This window comes from Pituophis catenifer, unplaced genomic scaffold (assembly GCF_029215685.1).
Source record: "Pituophis catenifer annectens isolate HBS135680 unplaced genomic scaffold, rPitCat1.0.hap2 SCAF_5, whole genome shotgun sequence".
Classification (NCBI taxonomy): Eukaryota; Metazoa; Chordata; class Lepidosauria; order Squamata; family Colubridae; genus Pituophis; species Pituophis catenifer.
Window position 1 is genome coordinate 9,484,240 of NW_027256885.1, and position 26,860 is coordinate 9,511,099.

The following is a 26,860-nucleotide window of genomic DNA, read 5'->3' on the forward strand; positions in this document are numbered from 1 at the left end:
CTCAGAGACAACAGCAGATGCTAGCTTGCAGGCATATGCTGGCTTGCATGCTCAGCTCAGCAAAGGCAAGCTCTCTTCTCCTTTCTCTCTGGCTCTCTGGCTCTGAGCTTCAGCTCTAGCTCAGGCATCAGGCAGTGACTTTGTTCCAGCTCTGTCTCTTTACTCAGCTCTCTGAGTCCAGGCTTCTTTGGGCTTCTTGGCTCTCGGCTGTCTTGGCTTGGCTTGCTGAATCACTTTTGGCAGGCAACAAGCTCCTACTTATATAGTGAGTCAGTGAGCAATTAACTAGGGCGGGGGAGGCTTGTAGTTAATTACAAGATGGAGATTGGCCTGTTTGAATCTCTGCAGTTTGTAACTAATCTTATAGTCACAGCAATCCTGGCAATACTCTTGACAATCCCCTTCTCTGTGGCTGTTTGATTCGATTACTAACATACATAATCATTGGATACATGCATACATCATCAATTGGTACATTTCACATAGCCATTGATATTTTACCCAGGAGATAGTGATGTTGTTCACGAGGGAGCGGTTTGGTAAATATATCCACTACCTGTTCCTGTGTTTCACAAAAGATAGTTTTGTTGAAACCTGTTCTTACTAATAGCCTGACATGTTTATGCTTGATGTCAATGTGGCGCGATCTTTGACCTACAGCATTGGCCTCCGATATGTTAACAGCAGTCATGTTGTCCTCATAAATACTTATGGGATACATGGGTTCCCTCCATAAGCTCACCAAAAGGTCATCGAACCAAACTAGGTTATTGGAGGCTTTTGACAAACTCACATATTCAGCTTCCGCTGTGGAAGTTGCAATTAACTTCTGTTTTCCAGAGTACCAATAAATGGGACTACTGTTTAGAAATACAATGTATCCCGAGGTACTCTTTCTGGATCTAACATCCCCAGCCCAATCAGCATCCGAATAACAACCTAGACTCGGTTTTCCTGATATTTTTGGTTCCAATAACAATGAATAATTTACAGTACCCTTTAAGTATCTTAGGACCCTTTTGATTCCATTCCAATGGTACTGTGTGGGATGTTCTGAATGTCTAGATAACACATTTACAGTCAGACTAATGTCTGGCCTTGTCCAATTTGCAATGTACAGCAGTGACCCAATCATGGATTTATAAAGCGTCTTGTTTTCAAAATCCGCACTCTCAGTGTACATATTCTTAAGGAAATCTGTCTGCATAGGGGTATCACATGGTTTAGCTTCTACCATGTTACACTTTTCGATCAACTCTAAGATCTTATCTTGCTGAGAAAGTTGAAACCCCTTCTCAGTTTTAACAAACTGTACCCCTAAGAATTTGTTAATACGGCCTAATGGTTTCAATGCAAAACTTTTGCTCAGGCTGTCTGAGAACTTCTTGTACCTGTCCTCAGACTTACAAATATACAGAATGTCATCCACATACAACAGAATTGTCTCCTTAATATCCTGATGATTTTTAACAAACATGTATTCATCAGCTGATGATGGTAGAAAACCCATTTGTTTTAAATTTTTAGTGAGACACTCATACCATCTCTTACCAGATTGTTTCAGACCATAAAGGCTCTTGTTTAACAGCCAAACATTGTCTTCCCGATGACTTACACCCTGAGGAATTTTTACATACAATTCCTTGTCTAATTGGGTGTGCAAATAAGCGGTCTGTATGTCAAATTGATATACATTTTCACCCTGTATGGTAGCAATAGTGAGAGCTGTTTTCACACTCTCGGGGCACACCATGGGCGAGAAGGTGTCCTCGTAATTGTCGGGAAATCTCTGCAAGAATCCCTGTGCTACTAGCCTCGCCTTATAAATAAAACCTCCATTCTCAATAGGCTTCTTTTTAAAAAGCCATCTGGTGCCAATCACCTTCTTATCCTTGGGTAACCTTGTTGGCATGAATACATCTAATCTTTTCAAGCTTTCTAACTCAGTATCCATAGTGGCGAGCCATTTTTGTCGCTCTCTATCAGGTAAAGCTAGCACATCCTCATACTTCTGAGGTATGGATGGAACTTGGTTAACTGAGGTGACAAAATCTTCATACCTCCTAGGTTTGTTACCTCTGGTAGATCTAACTGGTCTGTCCCTAGGTGCATCATCCACATCAGAATCATCTGATGGATTGTCTTCCTCATGATTTTCATGGTGCATCTCTAAAGCTGGGCGCCCTTCCTTCCAGGCCACCCCCATCTTATGTTTTAGTATCCCCTTCAAGGGTACATGGGATGCACGCTCCTCAGAACTAGATGTATCCCTATCACCAGATAGGTTCTCCGATACATCCTCCGCCTGTCTACTCGAATTACGGGAAGGGTCCTGAGTGAGAATCTCATTGGCATGGATCTTACTCCAATTAGCCCCTTCATAAAAGGTAGCAGACCTCGATATAACTAATTTCCCATTTGGATACATAAACCTAAATGCCTTGGAGCCTGTCTCATAACCAATGAATCTCATCTTAACTGAGATTCGGTCCCCCTTCCTCCTAAGCTCCTTTGGGATATGAACATCAGCCATCACCCCGAAAACATGAAGGTGTGCCAACCTGGGCTTATGGCCATATAGCACCTCGTATGGGGTCTTCTGCACCACGCTAGACCACACTCTGTTCAAGGTGTAATTCGCATACATGACCGCTTCCGCCCAGTATGTAAAGTTTAGTTCAGCGTCCTCTAGGATGCACCGCATCATAGTTTGTAGTATGCCGTTACGTCGTTCTATGACGCCATTTTGAAATGCGGAGTAGGGCGCAGTGAGAAAGGGCGTATCAGGAAAGAACCAACGCCCATTTCAGACCACAAAGCTACTAAAAGGGCATTTCCCATTTTTCATGTTCTGATAGGGTTAGAAATCAAATTAGGATCACTGTGTGTCGTGTTATTTGCAGGGTAAACCCCTGCAACTTTCAATTCCTGAATAGTAGAATGAAGCGGGCAGTACAATAGTTCTTTTTTTTTTAAAGTTTTTTTTATTTTTTAAAACAAACAAACATTTAATACATCAGTCATTCCTTCCGTGTGACATCTCAGTGTTGTCTCCAATCATTCTTCTTTTTGTTTCTTCTTCTGTCTTCGTTCTCATCGGATCAATTACAACAATTCATCACTAACAAAATATTCTGGTTATGGCATTTTTATATATAACTATTAATTTACTTATTTGTATCTCTTTTCTAAACAATAGTAAAATTGATTCCATATCTTAAAGTATTCTGAATCTTCTCTTTCTTTAATCATCAAAGTAAATCTATTCATTTCTTCACAATCTAAATTTTTTTAATTACTTCTCCTTCCAAAGGTATTCTCTCTGCTTTCTAGTGTTGTGCATAAACAATCCTTGCAGCCGTTATTACATGTATAATCAAATAGATATTTTCTTTGCTATTTTTTTCTGGCAGGATACCCAATAGGAACAGTTCTGGTTTTAAATCAATATGTTGTTGTATCATTTCTTCCAGCCATATCTTAATTGTATTCCAATAATTTTTTGCTTCTGGACATGTCCACCACATATGGTAATAAGAACCTGGTAACTGGTGACATTTCCAACTTTTAGCTAACTTATCTTTAAACATTTTTGCCAGTTTCTCAGGGGGCATATGCCATCTATAAAACATTTTATATTGATTTTCCTTATATGCAATGGACATTGTTAATTTATAATTCCTTTCCCATAGCTGTTGCCATTTATCTAGATCTATTGAATGTCCAAAATTCTTTGCCCAGGCTATCATTGTTTCCTTTACTTGCTCCTCCTCCAGTTCAATGCCTAGTAAAAAATTATAGATCTTTTTAATTAATTTATCCACTGTTCCCATGAGTATCCCATCCAACTCTGTTTTTTCTAAGTGAAAACCATATAATTTAACATCTTTTTAATATCTTGTTTGTATCTGCATGTACATATACCAATCCATCTCAATCCTCTGTTCTTCCAGCTCTCGTTTCCCTTTCAAATCCCCTTTATCTGTTAGTAAGTCCTTATATCTAACAATATTTCCAACATTAAAAACATTTGAGTGTATCAAAGCTTCCATTGTTGATAACCATATTGGTATTTTCAGATAATATTTATCTCTGACCTTCTCCCATACCAATAGCAATACATTCCTTATATAATGTCTATGAAAGTATGTACTGTATGTAACTTATTTTTACCATACCATAAAAATGCATGCCATCCCAATTGTAGATCATAACCTTCCAGTGTTAATAATCTGGTATTTCTTTCTTTTTTTTTAATTGAAAAGTTTTATAAGAAATACAAACAATTTTCTCCCCCCCACCCTTTCCACTTCCCCACATAATAGAAATTGTACATTTTCTTATACATAAGAAATCCTACTTATACATGTTTCCCTTAAAGAGAGCATTAAATAAAACATTTTAATTACATTCGGATTTGCTCTTTTTTTCTCCCCTCATTCCACAACAAACCTTCTTCTTCTCCTCCTCCTTTCTTTCCCTTCCCTCCCTCCTCTTCTCTCCTACTTTCTCCTCCCTCCTCTCCTACCTCATCCTACTTCCTTTCCCTTTCCCACACTTCTCTCTTCTTTCCCCCCTTCTCGCCTTCACTCCTACTCCTGTCCCCTTCCCTTCCCTTCCTCCTCTCCTTTCTTCCATTCCTCACCCTCCCTCTCCTCTTCCTACCCCCTCCTCCTCTCTCCTTTCTAACTTCTCTGCTGTGAAATATTTTCCTCCTTTAGTGTCTGAGCAACTCCTATATTCTACTCATAGAATATACTGTCTTCTGCTACAACATTTATCTATTGACCCCTTTCCCCCCCCCCCCATCCCTTATCCCACCCTCCCCACCCACCCCCTGATTTCCCAGAGCAAAAGCAGGGTATAGCATCTAACAAACATATGCTAAAATAAACTAACAAATTATAAAGTTCAAAACTCTCACATGTTCTTTAACTCCCTTGCTCCAATTCATCAACCTCCCTTTTATATATTCTCAAAACCAATTAAATTAAGTTCATTTTTCCTACTTTAAAAGAAAATTTTTTTTCCTTAATGTATAATCCGATACTTTAGCAGTTTTACAAATAGTAAAAATCATGAATAAATTCCATTTCTATACAAACATTACTCCCTAGTGAAATTCTGAATTTAACATTACTCCTCTTCCTTCAAAGAGAAAAAAAAAAGAAAAGAAAAATTTTTCATCTTAAAATCTCACACTTTTTATCTCATATATCTTTAAAAAAAATATAGTCTTATATTAAGCATTTTATAAATCTCTTAATACTATTAAAACACATATTTGTCCGATGCCAATTTCAAAATCCACAGGAAGACATCTTTCTTAATCTTCTGTTCTTCTCTTCTTTCTATATTTTTTCCATTCCTTTTTTTTTATAAATTCTTTCAACAGCCCCCCCAATTTTATTTTTGAAACTTTTAAAATGGTGATTTGAGGTTGATGTTTCTGAGATACTCGCTCTCTTCTTGAGATCACGTTTTCTAACTTGAATTCCCCAGTTCGTCTCTTCTTGCTTGTATAATCATTCAGTCCATTTCTTTGTCCATATAGCCAAAATTTGTTGCCATAAAGATTGTCAGCTTGCAATAAAGAAACTATTTGTTGCTTTTCTGTCATTTGAATGGAAACGTCCACCAAGATCTTTGTTTCAACTGTGCCAGCCAGTCTCTTAATCCTGTCCATCTTCTGATCTTCCAAAAACAAATTCTTCTGAATAATTTCCTGCTGTCCCGCTAACAACTGCTTATATTTTCCCAAGCTATTTTTTGAAAAAGCCCTTTCAATTGTATTCAACAGGGCTGAAGTAAAAGAGTCTAAAAGTTCTTGAAAAGCCTGGACTGTCACGGCTTGGAAATTTGCTGATTCACCAGCCCTATTGTCAGCCATATTTCAGCCACTTTGTATTCATCCAGCTATCTGGACAACAATTCAACTCTTTTCCACACAGTATAAAAACCAGATTTTAGTTAAAGTCAGTACCAAATTCTTTTCCTCAATACCAAATTCTTTCCATGGACGCTTCCCCTTTAAAACTTTCCCTTAGGGTGTAATCCAGTAGCTGTATCACTGTTGCAAACTTTAACAAGCCTTAACAAGCACTTTCCCTGGTAATTTCCTCCTCCCGCCCTCAGGTGCCATTTTCTGCATTTTAAAGCGGAGTTAAAGTGTTACTTGCAAGTTACTTTTGTTTTCTCCTGATTTGCTCTGTCTGCAATCAAAGTACAGATGTTAAAAGTCCCCCCGTTGATTTTCAGCAGATTTTGGTCGCAGCTTCTAGCTCCGCTTTCGCGGAGTCGTTCCTGGTCCGGAGCAGCTTGACAGGCTTCAATAGGGAGCCCACACCCTTTGCGCCCCAGGATTTCTCCTAGCGCACTTGGGGGGCTCTACCTCCGCCTGTCGACTCTTCTCTCTCCCCTTTGCCCGGGGAGAGGGTTCCAAGCCTCCAGACAGCAGTTTTTCGGCTGTTCTGGGGCTTTTACGGAACCAGGAAATGGGCGCTCAAAAAAGAGCGTCTTCAAAGCTTGCGGAGCCAAGCGGAAGTCTATAATCTGGTATTTCTTAATTCAACCCATTCTTTCATCCAAATCAATGCTGCTGCCTGGTAATACAATTCCCAGTTCGGTAACCCAAATCCTCCATGTAGTCTTGTGTCCTGAAGCATTTTTATGCTTATTCTTGCTTTTTTCCCTTGCCATATAAATTTCCTTATTATCTAATTAAGCTGTTGAAAATAAGTCTTTTCAATTTTTATCGGTACTGTCTGAAATATAAATAGTAATCTTGGTAACAATAGTTCTTGATTTATGGCCAAAATTGAGCCCAGAACTACAGTTGTAAATCATGGCGATCATTAAAGAGGTCACCACCTGACTGGAATGGCACAATCAGCCAACTCACCACAGGTCAATTCAACAATTCAATTTAATTATTTAAAATAATTTTTAAAAATTATTTTAATTTTTGTCATTCACATTTCACTTTGTCCCTCTTTTGGCATCCTTTCTTTAATTATTCTATTCCACAATTTCTTGACATTAGTGTAACTCTTGTCCTGCAGCGAGTTGTCCTGTGGCGAGTTGGCTGCAGTGAGTTGTCCTAAACCCACCCGACTGTGCCTGATTTTACCATCTTTTTTTTGGGAGGGGGGAACGGACGTTAAGCCAACTCTGCAGTCTTTAAACAAACACTACACCTTTTTAAGCAAACTCATTTTCTTCCATGGGCATTTTTTGCCAGAAAACTGGAAGTAAATGCCAGCAACCAGCAAACAATAGGATTAGGATTAAAAATTTGCTGCAAAATTCACAGGGAGCTGTTATACAGCAGGAATGGGTTGAAACATAGGAGGTTGAAAAAGAGGGTTGAGCAAGTTAAGAAACCCTGGGAAATGCAGAGCAGCCATAACCATGTTTAGTGCATTTTTGACAGTGGGTTTTTTCCCCATCTTCGGCCTTCCTGTGGTCCATTCAGAAAATGGTGACTGCACTGGACAAGAATTGGCACCCAGAGCACTTCTGCTGTGTTAAGTGTGGGCGGCCCTTCAGAAAGGAAGGTCAGTACAGCAGCTGGCAGGCAGAGATGTTGACTTTGACTGGTTCTATCCTGTTTGGGACTCTTTAGCTCAGGGGTGTCAAACTTGATTTCATTGAGGGTCACATCAGGGTTGTGTTTGACCTTGGAGGGCCGTGTGTGTGTGTGTGTGTGTGGTCATGGTGGGTGTGGCCGGAGGCGGGGGTGGTCATGGTGGACGTTTGACACAGGCTCAAGATGCATTTTTTCCCTTCTTTCTTTCCACAGTTCTTTACTATAACCATTTTCCTGTCTCTTCTACCAGATATTACTGGCAAACATTTATTACTTATTCTTCATACTCCACTAAACTTTTTATTTCTAAAATTTATACCCCAATGTTTAATAGTAAGTTGCTTTTCTAGGCAGAAAAGCTATTTATACGATTATATTTTTATTATTCAACTAATAATAAAAATACAATAGCATAAATAACATGATAATACAATATCTAACAGCAGAGGTAAATTTCCAGGATAGTAAATAGAAATGGCTGTCAGTTATAGATTGTTGATTGTAGATTAAATGGACCTACAGTATGTAAAATCTGGTATTAAACTGTAGTATTAACACAGGATGTTGCTTGTTTTCTATCCAGATCAGGCACTTACTTGAGGCCACATAATTGTAATCCAGTCCAATCCAGTCCTCCTGCAGCACTCTGCTGGCCGAAAATGGGCCGTGCAGAGGCCCCGTGTGTCCCCGCGCGGCCCATTTTTGTCCTCCCTGGCCTTCTGCAGCACTCTGCTGGCCAAAAACAGGCCTTGTGGGGCCTCTGCATGGCCTGTTTTCGGCCAGCAGAGTGCTAAAGGCCCTGGAAGCCAAAAATGGGCTGTGCCTTAAAGGGCCTCCACGCGGCCCATTTTGGCTGGCAGAGGCACCACGGGCCAGTCCTTTGATTTTTCTACGCCAGATTTAAACACCCCTGCTTTAGATGTACCTAGCCCAGGGGTCTGCAACCTTAAACACTCAAAGAGCCATTTGGACCCGTTTCCCACAGAAAAAAAAAACACTGGGAGCCACAAAACCTGGGTGGGCATGGCCAACTCCATGTCACTCACTCCTACCCAGTCACATGACCCCCCCCTAGCCAGGCCTACCCAGCAGGTCATTAGGGCAGAGAACTGGCTGTTAAAAAAACACACCAGGAAGCACAAAACCCTTCTCCCTCTCTCTCTCTCTCTCTCTCTCTCTCTCTCTCTCTCTCTCTCTCCCTCTCTCTGTATCTCTCTCTCCCCCTCTCTCTGTATCTCTCTATGTCTCTCTCTCCCTCTCTCTCTCCCCCTCTCTGTATCTCTCTCCCCCTCTCCCTCTCTTCCCCATCTCTCCCCCTCTCTCTGTACCTCTCTCTCCCCCCTCTCCCTATCTTCCCCCTCTCTCCCCCTCTGTGTGTGTGTGTCTATGTCTCTCTCCCTCCCCCTCCCCTCTCTCTGTATTTCTCTCTCCATCTCTCTATGTCTCTCTCCCTCTCTCTCTATCTTCCCCTCTCTCCCCCCTCTCTCTGTATCTTCCCCTCTCTCCCCCTCTCGCTGTATTTCTCTGTCTCTCTCTCCCCTCTCTCTATATCTCTCTCTCCCTTTCTCTCCCCCACTCTCTGTATCTCTCTCTGTATCTCTCCCACTCTCCCTCTATCTTCCCCCTCTCCCCCTCTCTGTATCTCTCTATGTCTCTCTCTCCCCCCCTCCCTCTCTCTCCACCTCTCTCTGTATCTCTTTCCCTCCTCTCCCTCTCCCTTCCCCTCTCTCCCCCTCTCTGTATCTCTCTGTGTGTGTCTCTCCCTCTCTCCTCTTTCTCCCCATCTCTCTCTCCCCCTCTCCCTCTCTCCCCCTCTCTCTGTATCTCTCTGTGTGTGTGTCTATCTATGTCTCTCTCCCCCCCCTCTATGTGTGTTGTGTGTGTGTGTGTGTGTGTGTGTGTGAGAGAGAGAGAGAGAGAGAGAGAGAGAGAGAGAGAGAGAGAGAGAGAAAGAAAAGGAGTAGCGAAGAGCCCCAAGGAGAGCTTGCTGGGCTTTCCGAGAGTGAGAAGCTCCTTTTCTTTCTTCTTGGCAACTTTTTGGAAATCCGGCCTGGCTGAGGAATGAGCACAAGCCATGGTGGAGGCTTCCCTCCTCCCCCTCCTTCTCTTCTTGCAACCACCTGGCCAGCTATGGCGGGGCTGGGGAGCGTGCGCATGAGCGGGAAGACCCTCCTCAAGCAACCAGCCGGGCTTGGCCAAAGTGCAGGAAAGGCGTGCGTGGGGCGGGCAGCCTCTCGCTTGAGGAGGGTCTTCCCGCTCGTGCGCACGCTCCCCGGCCCCACCACAGCTGGCCAGGGGGTCACAAGAGGAGAAGGAGGGGGAGGGGGAGGAGGGAAGCCTCCACCGCGGCTTGCACTCATTCCTCAGCCAGCCCAGATTTCCAAAAAGTTGCCAAGATGAAAGAAAAGGAGTAGTGAAGAGCCCCAAGGTGAGCTCACTGGGCTTTCCGAGAGAGTGAGAAGAGACACAGAGAAAGTGAAAGACACACACACACACACACACACAGACATAGAGAGAGAGAGACAGAGAGAGAGACAGAGAGAGAGACAGAGAGACAGAGAGATACAGAGAGAGGGGGAGACCGGCTGACGGGTGAGTGTCTTTGGTGAGGGCCCTCCAGCTTTCTCTGAGCCTGACCCCCGGGGTGGGCATGCGAGGTTCAGTGGGGCCAGCCTCTTTTCCCGCTGCCCTGAGCTTAAAGCCATGGCTGGGCACTGCGGGCCCATCCCCCTTTCCGTCGTCCCCTCCTCCCGGATCCCATTCCCACCCTGCCAGCCCTCATTTTAGCTAGGCCGGCGTCAGTCACGGCCGGGTTGGGCCAGTTTCTCGTGGCTAAGGTTGCGCGTCTCCCCAAGTGACCGAGGCACACCCAGCACCAACAAGGGCCGGAAGAAGCTCCAGCAAGAGTGAGGCACTGGAGAATCAGCCCCATCCGCTTCTCCATCCCCCACCGTCACCCTTATCTTCTCAGGCGAGGCAAGGAATGACTGAGAGGGGAGGGCGAGGGGCGTGATCAGCCAGTGATGGGACAGGAAGCTACAGCAGAGGGCCCAAAGAGCTGCATGTGGCTCCAGAGCTGCGGGTTACCGACACCCGACCTAGCCAGATCTGTCAATGGGGTTCAAACTTTTTGCCAGGAATTGACCTCACTTGAGTTACAGGTAGTCCTTGATTTAAAACTGGTAGCTTAGCAACTGTCCGAAGTTACATCCAACCTAAGAAAGGATCCCTTCTGTGCAGGGGTGGGTTCTACTTACCTTTACTACTGGTTCGCAACGGGAGCACGCGCACATGCACAGATCATACCTTATGACATCCGGGCGGGTGGAACCTCCCGCCGCTTTTACTACCAGTTCTCAAGAACCAGACAGAACCGGCAGCAACCCACCACTGCTTCTGTGGTCACATGGCCAAGGTTCGGGAGCTGAGCAATACGGCTGCATTGACAATTGTTTGCAGCATCCTGTGGTCACATGATCATGTTTTACAATGGTTTTGGTGAAAACTGGTACTTAGTTCCGGTTTCCGGCAAAACTGTGCCATAGTGAACCATTGGTTCGCTTAATGACTGCGCATTCATGGTGTTTGCATAATGGTCCTATATTGAGGACCATTTTTGGTCCCTTCCATATTGACTCTCTGTCTCCCTCTGCAGGCTTTCATGAGAAAGACGGGAAGCAGTATTGTCACCAGGACTTTTATGAGCTATTCTCTACTCGCTGTCAAGGGTGCAGCCAGACCATCTTGGAGAACTACATCTCGGCTCTCAACGCCTTGTGGCACCCAGAATGTTTTGTTTGCAGGGTAAGTACCAGCTCTGGGCCAGGGTTGGATTGTGTGCAATCTTGTCAGGATGGCTAGAAAACCAATGATGGGAAATGGCTTTGCAAAGGAGAATAATAAGTAGACCATAACCTACTACTAGATAAAATAGAAAAATGTGGGTTAGACAGCAACACCACCAGATTGATTCGTAACTGGCTGACCAACCGCACTCAACGTCTAGTCCTCAATGGAACTGCATTTACATGGAGGGAAGTATGCAGTGGAGTACCCTAAGGATGTTTTAGGACCAGTGCTCTTCAACATCTTCATCAATGACTTGGACGAGGGGATAGATGGGGAACTCATCAAATTTGCAGATGACACCAAGCTGGCAGGAATAGCCAACACTCCAGAAGATAGGCTCAAGATACAGAAGGATCTTGACAGACTTGAACATTGGGCGCTATCTGTCAAGTATTTGCAAGCCATTGGCACATATATCATACAGACACTAGTGGAGGCAGAAAGTGCCCCCACCCCTATGTGGAGAGGAGGGGCTTACACTGAGTATAAAACCCCCTCTAATCTTTCCACCAAGCTCTCTTTTACGTTTGTTCTCCATGAGACATGATCTTTGATAGGGGTAGTCACACACGCTGTGTGCCCCCTATCCTAATGGATATTAAGACAGCCTTTGTATATAGTTAATATGTTTTGTTATATGAATAAATACATTTATCACATTTATTCATGCATCTGCCTTTGGACTCTTCTATGCTCCTGGGTGTTTCTACGATCCCAATTTCCACAGAATGGTAGCAGAGGAATGGTAGCAGAACTCCACTCCAGGAGCTGTTGAAAAGGTGAGATGCCCTCCAAAATAACCTGTGAGAGAAGCTCCCCTGTTGTGACCAGAGGCCTTCAACGGAGGAGAACTTCACAGCAGCCCCAGACTGAATCAACGATGGAAAACATTGAAGGGGGTTTCCATCCAGCTACACCCTGGCAGCCAGAGGCCACCCAGATGCAGCAAGAGATCCCAGGGGCCGAGCCAGGCAATCTTGGAGAAGGCTTCTTCAGCACTGACGAAGAGGGGGCAGAAGGACAAGATGAAAGCCTGGACAGGCAAGTGGCTGAGATGTCAGAAGAGGAGTGCCGAGCAGCGCTCGCCTTCCTCCTGAAGACAAGGGCAGCAGCCAGAAAGAGGCCTGAGGAGGCAGCACCAGAGATGCCTGCCATCCCGGTAAGGACTCCCCTGCCTGATCTCTCCAAGATGGCGCCTGCCGCCAGAGAGACTCCCCCCCACCCAGTTTCCCACCAAACAAAATGGCCGCCAGGCCACTTCCGGAGGCAACTTCCTCCAAGATGGCTGCTCCCCTGGGCACTTTGCCAGAACCACGAGCCAGGCCATCCCCAGCTCCACAGCCCAGGCCTACAACGCCAGCCAGTCAGTTCAGCATTCCAGCGGCCCAGAGGACCACTCCGAACCCACAAGCCCCTTGCCAGGCCCCGCCTGCCATGGCAAACATCAAAGAGGCCATAGAGGCCCTGGTCACTGCCCTGCAACTTATGGAGCAACCACCCACCGGCCGCCCCGAGGTCCCAGACCCAGCTGCCCACTTAAGGAGGGTCCCAAATCCAACCTCCCACCCCCGGAGGAACCCAGATGGACCTGCAGCCTCCCACCCCCCACTGCAGAGGCGCTCACCATTCACTGAATGCTCCATGGAGGCCCAGGCTGAGGCCCCCGCACCTTTCCGGCCCTGCTGGGATGATCCGGAGCTGCAATCCTGCTCCTCTGATGGAGAAGAGGAGATCCAGAGACATTTCCAGGCCTATCCAGCCCATGGACCTCATCTGATGGGCCTCCAGTCTCCAGAAAGATCTCCAGGCCTTCTTCCCACTCCTCCAAGGTTTCCCCGCCACATCGCTGATGTCCGGACCTATTCTGAGGCTCCAGCCAGACCTGACTTCAGAGCTCAGAGAGGGAGATCGGAGCTCCAACAAGAAAAGGCTTTGGAGCATGCTCCATTTCCTGCACGTGCCCAGTTGCTTCAAACTACAGAAGGACTACAAAAAGGAGCCAGACCTAAGCAATCGATCCCAGGCTTAGGGATCCCAATGCCATTCACAACAGGCTCTTTTCAGCCATTTGAACAACTCCCCATGCAGTTTAATGGCAATAATTTTGTAACTTTGCCAAATATTTTTGAAAAATTACATTTAAGTGGTCAGAATTTTAAAAAATGGTGTAAAGAGATTCAGATAATTCTCTTAAGAGAAAATACTCTGGACATGATCAAAAGACCACCTCCTTTACCTTGGAGCCCTGAAATTGAGTTCCTGCATAAAAGAGCTTACACAACCCTGTTAAGTTCTATAGACACAGCTCTGTATGCCAGTCTTTCAGACGGCCTCACAGCTCAGGAAGTTTGGACTGCCCTATATAATTTGTTCCATAGTGACAATATGGCTGCAACCAGCAGATTGTCAAGAATTTTCCACAACTATAAACTCAAACCTGGTGTCAAAATGGGGGAACATTTGGCAACGCTTAAAGCCATGAGGGATGAGCTTATACAGAGGGGGGAGCCTGTTTCTGAATCCACTTTAATTAGTGTGATGTTGAACTCCCTAGACAAATCCTGGAGTCCCTTTATTATTCTCTAGAAGGGGTTTCTAGGGAACAAAGAAATATAGAATACTTTTCTGGCTGCTTTATTGAGGAAGATTTAAGGCGCAGAGATGAGGAACAACAAGAAATGAAGGAGGCATATCACAGACCTAGGCCTCAGAGGAGGCGCCAGGACACAAGTGAAAGGATTAATACCCTTCCCACCTGCTTTGACTGTGGCATACAAGGTCACTTTAAAAGGGAGTGCCCTCGCTCTAGGGCCAACACGGCTGGACTTAAGCACAATAAAAATAAAAGAGGCCGTGGAAGAGGGGGAGGTGGTCATAAAGGATACCAATTCTGTAGTGTCACTAGTGACAATCACACCTCCCAGGTAAAGGATGCTGAGGGGCTGTGGCTTCTTGATTCAGGTGCATCAACGCATATAGCCAACACGAAGCAACGATTTAAGGCTTTACACCCACTCAAGTCCTCAGTAAAAGTTGCCACTGGAGACAAGGCAGAGGTAACTGGGGAAGGCGTGATCAATGTGCCTGGTATAGGAGATGTCACGGGGGCACTGTATGTTCCCTCAATCAAGAACAACCTTTTAAGCATCTTAAAATTGACTGAGGATAAAAATGTAAAACTGGTTTTTGAGAAGGGTGGAGGTTATGTTTTCAAAAGTGGGGGTGTTGTTGGCGATATTGTAAAAATCAACAATTTGCCTTATTTTTCCCCAAAAGCAAAGGCCAAAAGGCACAAGAAATCTAACAAGAGGGCTCAGGGAGCTAACGCCCAGATAGAGCAGAAAGCTTCTGTGCCAGCCCCCAGGTTGTCCAAACTCAAGGACCCTGGACCTAAAACCAATGAAGCTTTTAAACCAGCTCCTAGGACATCCAAAGCCATTAAGGCTGAGCCCATTAAGGTCACAACTCCTCAGCCAACCCTGAGGAACTCTAAGGTGACCATTAATCCAGTGCCTACTCTCATTACTGAACAGACCAAGGCTTGTAATGGTAAGATACATAAGGTTGACAAAGTATGCATGGGTAAACCTTTACATTTGGATTGTGCTCATATATTACACCGCAGGCTCGGCCATGCCAGCTTCCCAGTTATTAAGAAAATGCAAGATTTTTCTGATGGGCTTAAGATAAAGAATTGTAATACCTATTTGGAATGTGCCATCTGTAAGGCAGCAAAATCTAAAACTGCTGCTATACCTAAGGTCTCTTCCCGTCGTGCAAGGTACCCTTATCAGCTGGTACACATGGATTTGGTTGGTCCTTTTAGACCCTCCCTTGGTAGGGGGCATTATTTTTTAACAGTAGTAGATGATTACTCTCGTTATGGCCATGTATTTATTTTAAAGGACAAAACTGAAGTCTTTACCAACTTCAAATATCTTTACAACCAGATCCAAATGCAACACAAGGTGTGCATCGCTCAGGTGCAGAGTGATAGGGGGACTGAGTTTACATCCAAGACTTTCGAAAAGTGGATGAAGGAGAGAGGTATCCTCCATTTTAAATCATCCCCTCGAACTTCGTCCAAGAATGGCATTGTAGAAAGGAGAAATGGCGTGCTGCAGAATGTCATGAACTGCCTACTTGCAGATGCTGACATGAGCCAAGTTTTTTTGGGCAGAAGCGGTCAAAATGGCTAATTATCTAGTCAACAGGACGTGGAGTAGTGCCATTAACCAAACCCCATACTTCCTGGTCCATGGAAGGAAACCTAGCCTCTCACACCTGAGAATTTTTGGTTCCTATGCCTGGGTCCATATTCCCAAGCACCTCAGAAGAAAGGGGGGCAAGGCATCAAGGAGGCTCAGATTTATAGGTTATGCAACCGGCAGCAAGGCCTCTAGGTTTGTAGACAAAAATAACCTTGTCATTGTCTCTAGATCAGCTTCCTTTGAGGAGGGGTCAAATTGGTCAAAAATTCATTCCAATGAACCCGGTTATTCCCCTATTAGAAGCGACACTGAACAAGCAGCACCACCTGAAGAGGATGAACCAACAAACTCCAAACAACTGACCCGCGAAGATCCGGATGGTGATGAATCCCTACCTGACTCTGACGATTCAGACAAGGAATCCCTGGGTGACTTCACACCTCCTGCCTCACCTAAACGACCATATCTTCACAGCGCCTGGGACAGAGGCCCGCCCCATTTTGATTGGAAAGATACCTCCGGCAGCTCCAATTCTGACACCGATGTTCCGGATGACAATGATGATGGTGAGTGGCAATTTCCCAGACGGTCAAAACGCTCCAATAAAGGGGTGCCACCCAAAAGGTTGGACATTGGCTGTGTTGCCTCGGTCAACAGCGTTACCATGGCCCCTAAAACGTACTCAGATGTCCTCCAGCTTCCCGAGGAAGAACAGCGCAGGTGGAGGGTGGCAATGGAGCGGGAAATGGACAGTCTCAAAAAATTGAAAGTCTTCATCCCCATGGAAGTCCCCAAAAAGAGGAAAGCAATTGGCACCCGTTGGGTCTACAAGGTCAAGCCAATGCCCAACAACAAACTCCTCTATAAGGTCCGGCTGGTAGCACAAGGCTACGCACAGCGCTACTTGCAGGACTTTGATGAAACATACTCCCCCACAGTGAGAGCGGAAAGTGTGAGGGCTGCTTTGGTCACCGCAGCAGCACATGGGGAGCACATTTTTCAATTTGATGTGCAAACTGCTTATTTACACGCACATCTAAAACAAGAAATTTACGTCAGAGGTGCCCCCGGATTTCAACGGCAGGAAGGCCACACCTGGCTTCTGAAGAAAAGTTTGTACGGCCTCAAACAATCAGGCAGACTGTGGTACAAATGCCTGACTAAAACTCTCAAATCACTGGGTTTCCATCCATCTCCAGCTGATAAATGTACCTTCACAAGGGATACCAAAGGCGGGCTGGAGAAAGTCCTAGTGTATGTCGATGACCTTTTATATATAGGGCCTGACAAGGGGGGATGTATTATATTTGCCAGGACCCTACAAAAAAAGTTCACTCTAAAGTCTTTAGGATATGTGGACAAGTACCTAGGCGTACAAATCATCACTACACCAAAAGGTTTTGCTCTCTCCCAAAAGGAAAAGATAGAGGAACTCTTGGTGAAATGTAAAATGGAAGATAGCAAGCCAACGGCTATCCCAATGCAGACCGACTATTATGGATTGGCACACAAGGATAGCCCAGAGTTCCAAAATAATACTCTATTTAGGTCAGTGATCGGCTCATTACTATATATAAGTAACTGGAGCCGTCCAGATATTGCCCTGGCCGTAAACCTGCTATCTAGACAAGTGGAACATCCTACCCAGTCCCACTGGTTGGCCATTAAAAAGCTATTAAGGTATCTCAAGACCACAGCAGATTACGTGCTTCACTTGGAACCTGAGAATAGAGACAAGGCCCAATTAAAATGCTTTGCGGATGCGGACTGGGCCGGAGATACCAAGACACGTAGGAGTACTTCGGGCTTCTTGGTACTATTAAATGAGGCACCCATCCATTGGCATGTGGGGCAACAGAAATTTGTTTCGTGCTCCACCGCTGAGGCCGAATATGCATGCTTATCAGAGGCAGGGAACAATCTGATATGGTTTGATGCCTTAATTTCTAGCATCTGGACACCACCGACTTTGCCCATCCAAATTATAGAAGACAACACCGGGGCCATAGGCATTGTCAAAGCCTATGCGGTGGGAAAAAGGTCCAGACATATTGATATCCACTATCAAAATGTTAGGCAACTAGTAGAGATGGGGTTTATATCTTTATCACATTGTCAGACCAAATATCAAACAGCTGATATTTTCACAAAACCTCTACCAGCAGATAGGCACAAAGATCTGTGTAAAAAGTTATGTCTCGGACTTCCGGTTTCCTTGTCTTCGGCGACGGCGGTGCCTTTTGAAGCTCCGCCAGCCCTGCCGCCTGTAGAGCCGCTTCGAGATGAAGAAGCGGCTCGAAAACTTCTAAATCCACAGGATTGAAGAAGGAGAGATCGCAGGGCACAGGTCGAGCCCCTGTAACCCCCCAGGGAAGTTTCTGGGGAGAGAACAGGCGTGGCTCCCTTCCAACCTGCTGAAACTCCGGGCGACGTGGGACGATTCTGCCTTTGCAGAACAAGCCGGCTGCAGGAAACTTAAAGCGAAAGAACCAGCTTTAATCAACAGCGAAACTACCTGAATCCTGAAACTTGGAAACGCAAGTATTAGCGCTTTGTTGACTTTTCAATCTGAGAAAACGCGAATGAGTGAAAGTGCTTTGAAAAAACATGGCGCTTAGCCTCAGAGTTAACGAGCCAGCGAGTGTGGATTGGTGAAGTTATTTTGCTTTGTTACAAAGTTTCCAAGTTGCTACAAAGTTGCCTTGCTTGTTATAAGAGAAACAATTGGAAAATTTCTCCCTTTCAATATTTGACTTTGCTTTACTTCAACCTTTATTTGATCAAATCTGGGGGACTTTTTTAGAAGTCTTTGTGCAGGAGGGAAAGGAAAAGGAACTTCCCTCTTTAGAAAAACTAGATCACGTGGCAGGATGGCTTCAAAGAAGCAGGAAGGGAAGGCAACAGGGGGGGGATCCCCCACACATAAACATGAAACGCAACTTCCCCCTGCTCAACAGTTACAGACTCAGAAAAAAGAATTTGATGTGGGAGATTTAAAAGAATTTATTTCTAAAACTTTGGACGATAAATTTCAAAAATCTCAACAGGAGATAGATGATAAACTTCAAAAATCACATCAGGGGATAGATGATAAACTTCAAAAATCACACCAGGAATTTATGCAGGAAATTAATGAAGTTAAAGATATGGTGAAACAGAATCAAAACAAGGTGACCAAAAAAATATCAGAAGTGGCATCTGGCCTGGCAGAATTTATTGGGAAAGTTGATTTTAAAGTTGAAGAACTTAAATTAGAAGTTAATGTTAAGATGAAAGACAATGATTATAAAATTGCTGATGTTGACAATAAAATGCAGAGAGTTGAAGACGAGATTGTTATGATACAATTCAGGGCAATGGAGTTCGCTATATGGCTTCGGGGAATTCGAGAGGAGGAAAGACAGGATTTGAGACAAGTTTGTTCTGAGGCCTTGGCCAAGATTCTACAAGTTAATCCTGATGTGGTTTTTCATAAAATAGACAAAATTTACAGAGTGAACTCTTGGGTGGCCAGACAAAGACAATTACCTAGAGATGTGGTCATATATTTTATAGATAGAGAAATAAGAAATGATATCCTGCAAAAATCCTTTTACACTTCTGTACAAGTGGGGGGCTCACGAATTGGAATTTATAAAGAATTGCCTCCTAAAATGCTGAAAGCTAGAAAAGAATTTGGCTTTCTTGTTAAGGAATTGCAAAATTTACAGATACCCTTCCGGTGGGACGCACCAGCTGGGATAATTTTCAGATACAAGGGAGAAAGATGCCGTTTGAATACCGTGGAGAAGGCACAACACTTTTATACTACTATTCTTAAGGAAAGAACACCATCTCCACGTACATCTACAGTTTTGGAGATTAAAGAGAGTGAAGAGAAGCAACCTCAACGAGAATTGCAAGAACAGTCCAAGCAGGAATTAGAAGAAGTGCAAGGTGCAGAAGGAGGTTTTCTGGATGAGCCCTTGCTGGAATCTTCTCCAATTTTGGACTCGGTTCAGATGATTGAAGTTAAGGATCAACGTATAACTAGAGCTCAATCTAAGTTACTTAAACAAAAGCAACAACAACAACAGGAAAGACAAGACAAGGAGGCAGTTAAGAGTACTGCACAAGAGATTGGAGCTATGGGAGGAGCGAGATCGAAGCTTTCGGATGACCTTCAAGTATTTTGCTCTGTGCTCCAGAAAGAGGCTGATGACCTTTAAGTGTTTATCTTGGAATGTTAATGGGTTGAATTCAGCACAGAAAAGGAAGAAATTATTTACATATTTGAAACAATTTAATAATGATATAATTTGTTTACAAGAAACGCATATCACAACTCAAGATCAAAAATATCTGATAAACTCCAAACTAGGAACACATTTTATATCTTCAACTTCGCAAAAAAAGAACGGTGTGGTTATTTATGTAAATAAAAAGTTAACAGCTAAAGTTATAGAAGCAGATGAAGATGGTAGGTTTGTAGCAATTGAATTGCTTACAGCAAATGGCCAAATTCTTCTGATTGGAATTTATGCTCCCAATCAACAACAGGACTATTTCTATAAGATGTTACATACTAAAATACTGCAATGGGATTACAGATCTATTTTAATTATGGGAGACTGGAATGGAGTAATTGATTCTAAATTAGATAAAAAGAGTTTGGCAAAGTCTAGAATCAGACTACCACAGACTTTTTTTGACATGAAAGAAGATATGGAACTAAAAGATGTTTGGAGAATACATAATCCAAAAGAACTGGACTACACTTTCTTTTCTGATAGACACAGATCCTTCTCTAGGATTGACTTTATCTTGTTGTCAGATGATTTACTTGTCAAGACAAAAAGAACAAAGATTTTTCCAAGAACTTTGACTGACCATAGCCCAGTATGGATAGAAATTGAGATGGGTAAAATTGAGAGACGTTCTTGGAGATTAAATGAGAACTTGTTTAGATATGAAAAAAATACAACAGAACTTAAAAAGCATTTGAAAGAATTTTTTGAAATAAATTCGAATAAAGGTACCCCAATTGAAATTGTCTGGGATGCAAGTAAAGCTTATATGAGAGGGGTACTTATCTACATGAACTCTAAACATAGACTGTTTTGACAAAAGAAAAGATTTGAATTGGAAATAGAAATAAAGAATAAAGAACAGTTACTTATTAAAAATCCAACAGATGAAAGAATAAGCAGTGCTATAAAACTTTTGAAAGACCAATTTCAAATGTTTATGGCGGAACAAGTTGCAACAAACTTACAATATGCGAAGCATAATACATTTTGATCTCTGGAGGGCTCGGGACAGGGGTTGTTCCTCTGTTCTGGTCCTGTTAGACCTCTCAGCGGCTTTTGATACCATCGACCATGGTATCATGCTGCACCGGCTGGAAGAGTTGGGGATGGGGGGCACCGTATTACGGTGGTTCTCCTCCTTTCTCTCTGACCGGTCGCAGTTCGTGTTGGCAGGTGGGCAGAGGTCGACCTCAAGGCCTCTTATATGTGGAGTGCCTCAGGGGTCGGTCCTCTCGCCCCTCCTGTTCAACATTTATGTGAAGCCGCTGGGCGAGATCATCCGTGGCTTTGGGGTGAGATACCACCAGTACGCTGATGACACCCAGCTGTACATCTCCACCCCAGGCCACCCCAACGATGCCCTTGAAGTGATGTCCCAGTGCCTGGAGGCTGTGCGGATCTGGATGGGGAGGAACAGGCTCAGGCTCAACCCTTCCAAGACTGAGTGGCTGTGGCTCCCGGCATCCCGATATAGTCAGTTGACTCCATCACTGACTATTGGGGGCGAGTCGTTGGCCCCCACAGAGAGGGCTCGCAATCTGGGAGTCCTCCTGGATAGGCAGCTGTCCTTGGAGGAACATCTGACAGCTGTAACCAGGGGGACCTTTTGTCAGGTTCGCCTGATCCGCCAGTTGTGGCCCTTTCTTGATCGGGATTCCCTGTGCACAGTCACTCATGCCCTCGTCACCTCTCGCCTTGACTACTGCAACGCTCTCTACATGGGGATCCCCTTGAGGAGCACCCGGAGGCTCCAACTGGTCCAGAATGCAGCAGCGCGGGTAGTGACGGGAGCAGCCTGGCGCTCCCATGTAACACCGCTCCTGCGCGAGCTGCACTGGCTCCCAGTGGTCTTCCGGGTGCGCTTCAAGGTGTTGGTTATCACCTTTAAAGCGCTCCATGGCATAGGGCCTAGCTATCTTCGAGACCGCCTGCTGCCACCGACAATCTCCCATCGACCCGTGCGCTCCCACAGAGAGGGCCTCCTCGGGGTGCCATCAGCCAAACAGTGCAGGCTGGTGACCCCCAGGGGGAGGGCCTTCTCTGTGGGGGCACCTACCCTCTGGAATCAATTGCCTCCAGAGATAAGGAGAATCCAAGACCTCGGTGCCTTCCGCCGTGCCCTTAAAACCTTCCTTTTCCAGCAAGCCGGGCTGGCCTAATTTTTTTTAAGTGTTTTTAAGTGTTTTGTTTATTGTTTTTAATTAATGGGGCCAAATTTATATATGTATATTTTAACTGTATTTTAATATTTGTACTTGATGTTTTTACTTGGCTGTTCACCGCCCTGAGTCCTCAGGGAGAAGGGCGGTATACAAATTCAAAATAAAATAAAATAAAATAAAAATAAATTTTGTAACGCTAATAAACCGGGCAGATGGTTGGCTTACACATTGAGGAAAAAACAAAGTATACGGACTATAGATAGTATTGATATTGGAGGGAAAGAAATTTTTCAACAAAAATTAATTAAAGAAGCTTTTGTGGACTATTATACCAAACTATATGCCAAAGAGGAGGTGCAGAATGGACTTATAGAAAAATACTTAAACGATAAAAGAGTTACAAAAATTACTGATCAACAAAAGGAAAGAATGAATTATCCTATAACAGAGGAGGAGATAATAGTAGCAATTAAACAGTTAAAAACAGCCAAAGCTCCTGGTACGGATGGTTTGACCGCAGTGTATTACAAAACTTTGCAAGCTGAAATGGTGGAACAACTTAGAGATTTATTTTGCAATATTCAACAAGGGGGTAAAATACCCCCATCATGGACAACAGCTTACATATCTTTGATACCAAAAGAACAAGTCGGTCCTAAAAAACCAGAGAATTATAGACCAATATCTCTTTTGAATACAGATTATAAAATCTATGCGAAAGTATTAGCCAACAGGTTGATGCCAGTAATCCAAAAGGTGATTCATGAGGATCAAGCGGGATTCATCGAGGGCAGACACATGAAGGACAATGTAAGGCAAGTAATAGATTTATTGGAATATCTTGAGAAGAATAAACAGATTCCTGCAGTGCTGGTCTTTTTGGATGCAGAGAAGGCCTTTGATAGAGTGGATTGGAATTTTCTACTCAAGACTTTAAAAAAGATGAACTTTGGGGATCAATTTATACAGGCGATTTCAGCAATTTATCAAGAGCAAAAGGCACAGATCATTATTAATGGAAGCCTGACAACAGAGTTTAAAATTGAAAAAGGAACAAGACAGGGATGTCCGTTGTCCCCACTTTTATTTATTTTAACACTAGAAGTCTTGTTAAATACAATAAGGGACTCTAATATCTTGAAAGGTATAAAGATTAGGCAAGAGGATTACAGAATAAAGGCATTTGCAGATGATCTGGTTGTTACCCTATCACAACCAATGGAATCAATAATCCTGATGAAGGACATTATACAAGACTATGGTAGAGTTTCAGGTTTTAGACTGAATCCAAAAAAGACTAAAATGATAGTTAAAAACATGACACAAGATCGTAAACATGAGCTTGAAAGGAGGGCAGGTTTTGAGACTGTACCTAAGGTAAAATATCTAGGAGTTCAGGTTGCAGAATCAAACATGAAATTGTTTCAAAATAACTATGAGGTGTTGTGGCGAGAGGTGCAGAAAGACATGGAGACTTGGAAAAAACTGCAGCTGTCTTTACTTGGAAGAATAGCAGCAGTTAAGATGAACATTTTGCCAAGATTTCTTTTTTTGTTTCAAATGATTCCGGTGCTTAAAAGTGATAAACAATTGAAAGTTTGGCAATCTGGAGTGAATAAGTTTGTCTGGAACGAGAAGAAGCCGAGAGTGAAATTGAAAATTATGCAAGATGTTCCAGAAAGAGGAGGTCTTAAACTTCCAAACCTACAGCTATATTATGATGCAGCAGCTTTAACTTTAACAAGTGATTGGTTTGGAAGGAAAAAGACTGGAATATTGAATGCAGAAAGTTTTGATCTTGAATTTGGATGGCATGCTTACTTATTTTACGACGACAAAGTAGATAAAGTATTTAAAAGTCATATACTTAGAGATTCTTTGATGAGAGTTTGGAAGAAGCACCGACTCAAATGGGATTATAAAATACCGTTATGGCTGGATCTTGGTCATACTTTGTGGAATACAAATATAATGTCACTCGGGGGGTTTTTATATAAAGAGGTTCTTTTTACAGATGCGGGCAGATGGCAGCTGAAGACATTGCAGACACTGTTGGATGAAGGGATTAATTTAACTTGGTTACAATATAATCAACTACAATTGAGATGGAAAGAGGACCAAAAAACTGGTATTATGTTGCATGAGGAAGAATTGGTTAGACATATAAGAGAGAAAGGTCCAATGCATATCAAAAGGCTTTATAATGTTTTGCTAGAAAGAGATTCAGAAACTGAATTAGTTAAAGACTGTATGATTAAGTGGGCACAGAATTTTGAAGAACCAGTGATGCTGGAAACATGGGAAAAAATTTGGGTTCAGAATGTTAAATTTACACAGTCGCAGAACCTGAGGGAAAATTTCTACAAAATGTTTTATAGATGGCATTTAGATCCCAAAAAGTTGTCATGTATGTACCCTAATGTTCAGCCAAAATGTTGGAGATGTGAATGTTTGGATGCTACGTATTATCATGTTTGGTGGACCTGTAGGAAAGTTAAGGCTTTTTGGATAAAAATTTGGTGGGTCATGCAGAATGTTTTGAAGAAAAAAATTCAATTTTCTCCACAACTGTTTTTATTGGGTATAGTTAAGGGTTTTACATTGGGTGAAACAAAATTGATATTGTATATGATAACAGCAGCAAGATTGTTGATAGGTAAATATTGGAAGAATGAAGCTTTGCCCACTATTGAGGAATGGACTTTGAAGATGGCCAGTTTTGCAGAGATGGCGAAGATTTCAGCATATTTAAAAGACTGTTCACAAGAGACTTATGAGTGGGAATGGAAAAGGTGGATAGAATATGTTCAGAACAAATATCAAACTAGAAAGTATCAAATAGCTTTTATTTGAAAATAATGTACTAGAAATTTTTTAATGTAATGAGATAAAGAGAAAAATTATACAGGGGAGGGAGGGGTTCAAGTTTATATATAAGTGTTATATTAGGGTTCTTTATGAGTATGAGTATATTATAGGGAAGTCTGGGGGGAGGGGAGGGTTAGGGAGGGTTAGGGAGGTTGGGAAGTTTGGGGGGGTGGGGGGGGAAAAGGGTGAAAATGTAATTGTAAAACTTTTGCAATAAAAAAAATAAAAAGTTATGTCTCACAGGGTAAAATTTGTTGTGCATTGCATTTGTATGTTTGCATGCCATCGGCTCGCAAGGAGGGGAACTGTCAAGTATTTGCAAGCCATTGGCACATATATCATACAGACACTAGTGGAGGCAGAAAGTGCCCCCACCCCTATGTGGAGAGGAGGGGCTTACACTGAGTATAAAACCCCCTCTAACCTTTCCACCAAGCTCTCTTTTACGTTTGTTCTCCATGAGACATGATCTTTGATAGGGGTAGTCACACATGCTGTGTGCCCCCTATCCTAATGGATATTAAGACAGCCTTTGTATATAGTTAATATGTTTTGTTATATGAATAAATACATTTATCACATTTATTCATGCATCTGCCTTTGGACTCTTCTATGCTCCTGGGTGTTTCTACGATCCCAATTTCCACACTATCTAACAAAATGAAATTCAACAATGAAAAAAGCAAGGTTCTACATTTAGGGAAGAAAAACAAAATGCACAGGTACCGTATATGTGGTACCTTGCTCAATAGTAGTAACTGTGAGAGGGACCTTGGAGTCTTAGTGGACAACCATTTAGATATGAGCCAGCAGTGTGCAGCAGCTGCCAAAAAAGCCAACACAGTTCTGGGCTGCATAAACAGAGGGATAGAATCAAGATCACGTGAAGTGTTAATACCACTTTATAATGCCTTGGTAAGGCCACACTTGGAATATTGCATTCAGTTTTGGTCGCCACGATGTAAACAAGATGTTGAGACTCTAGAAAGAGTGCAGAGAAGAGCAACAAAGAAGATTAGGGGACTGGAGGCTAAAACATATGAAGAACGGTTGCAGGAACTGGGTATGTCTAGTTTAAAGAAAATAAGGACTAGGGGAGACATGATAGCAGTGTTCCAATATCTCAGGGGTTGCCACATAGAAGAGGGAGTCAAACTATTCTCCAGAGCACCTGAGGGTAGAACAAGAAGCAATGGGTGGAAACTAATCAAGGAGAGAAGCAACTTAGAACTAAGGAGAAATTTCCTGACAGTTAGAACAATTAATAAGTGGAACAACTTGCCTGCAGAAGTTGTGAATGCTCCAACACTGGAAATTTTTAAGAAGATGTTGGATAACCATTTGTCTGAAGTTGTGTAGGATTTCCTGCCTGGGCAGGGGGTTGGACTAGAAGACCTCCAAGGTCCCTTCCAACTCTTCTATTCCATTCCATTCCATTCCATTCCATTCCATTCCATTCCATTCCATTCCATTCTATTCTATTCTATTCTATTCTATTCTATTCTATTCTATTCTATTCTATTCTATTAATATTTAGTCACTTTGAGTTCTCAAGCTGAAAATGAAACTGACAGGCTGCAGTTCTCCTCTCACTATCTTATTGTTTTAATTTTAATTTTACCCTAGCTACAACTGACAGGGAAACTCTCCATAGGGGCAAATATGTTGGTATCTCTCCTTGTGGCTCTCCCTTGCAAAGGTGATGGGCATTGGGTGAGAATAATAATAATGGTTGCTTCATTGATCATACTTACATTTGCAAGATAAAGAAGACAAAAGTTCAGTGTTAGCTCCTGAAAGTAACCTAGGATTTTACTTATTAAATTTCTCTTAACTTGGCAAAATAACTCAAGTCCTTTGTGCCAGCCGAAGTTGGCTCTGAAATTGGGAGAA

At 43.2% G+C, this 26,860-nt stretch overlaps 1 protein-coding gene across 1 annotated transcript in view; it reads left to right on the forward strand.

The window, feature by feature from the left end:
* Positions 1–26,860, forward strand: part of LOC139317567 (paxillin-like) — an 83,582-nt gene that overhangs the window by 35,253 nt on the left and 21,469 nt on the right. Inside the window, exons 3-4 of the mRNA XM_070944663.1 lie at positions 7,475–7,556; positions 11,244–11,392. Coding sequence (XP_070800764.1) covers positions 7,475–7,556; positions 11,244–11,392 — 231 coding nt within the window. The remainder of the gene's footprint in view (positions 1–7,474; positions 7,557–11,243; positions 11,393–26,860) is intronic.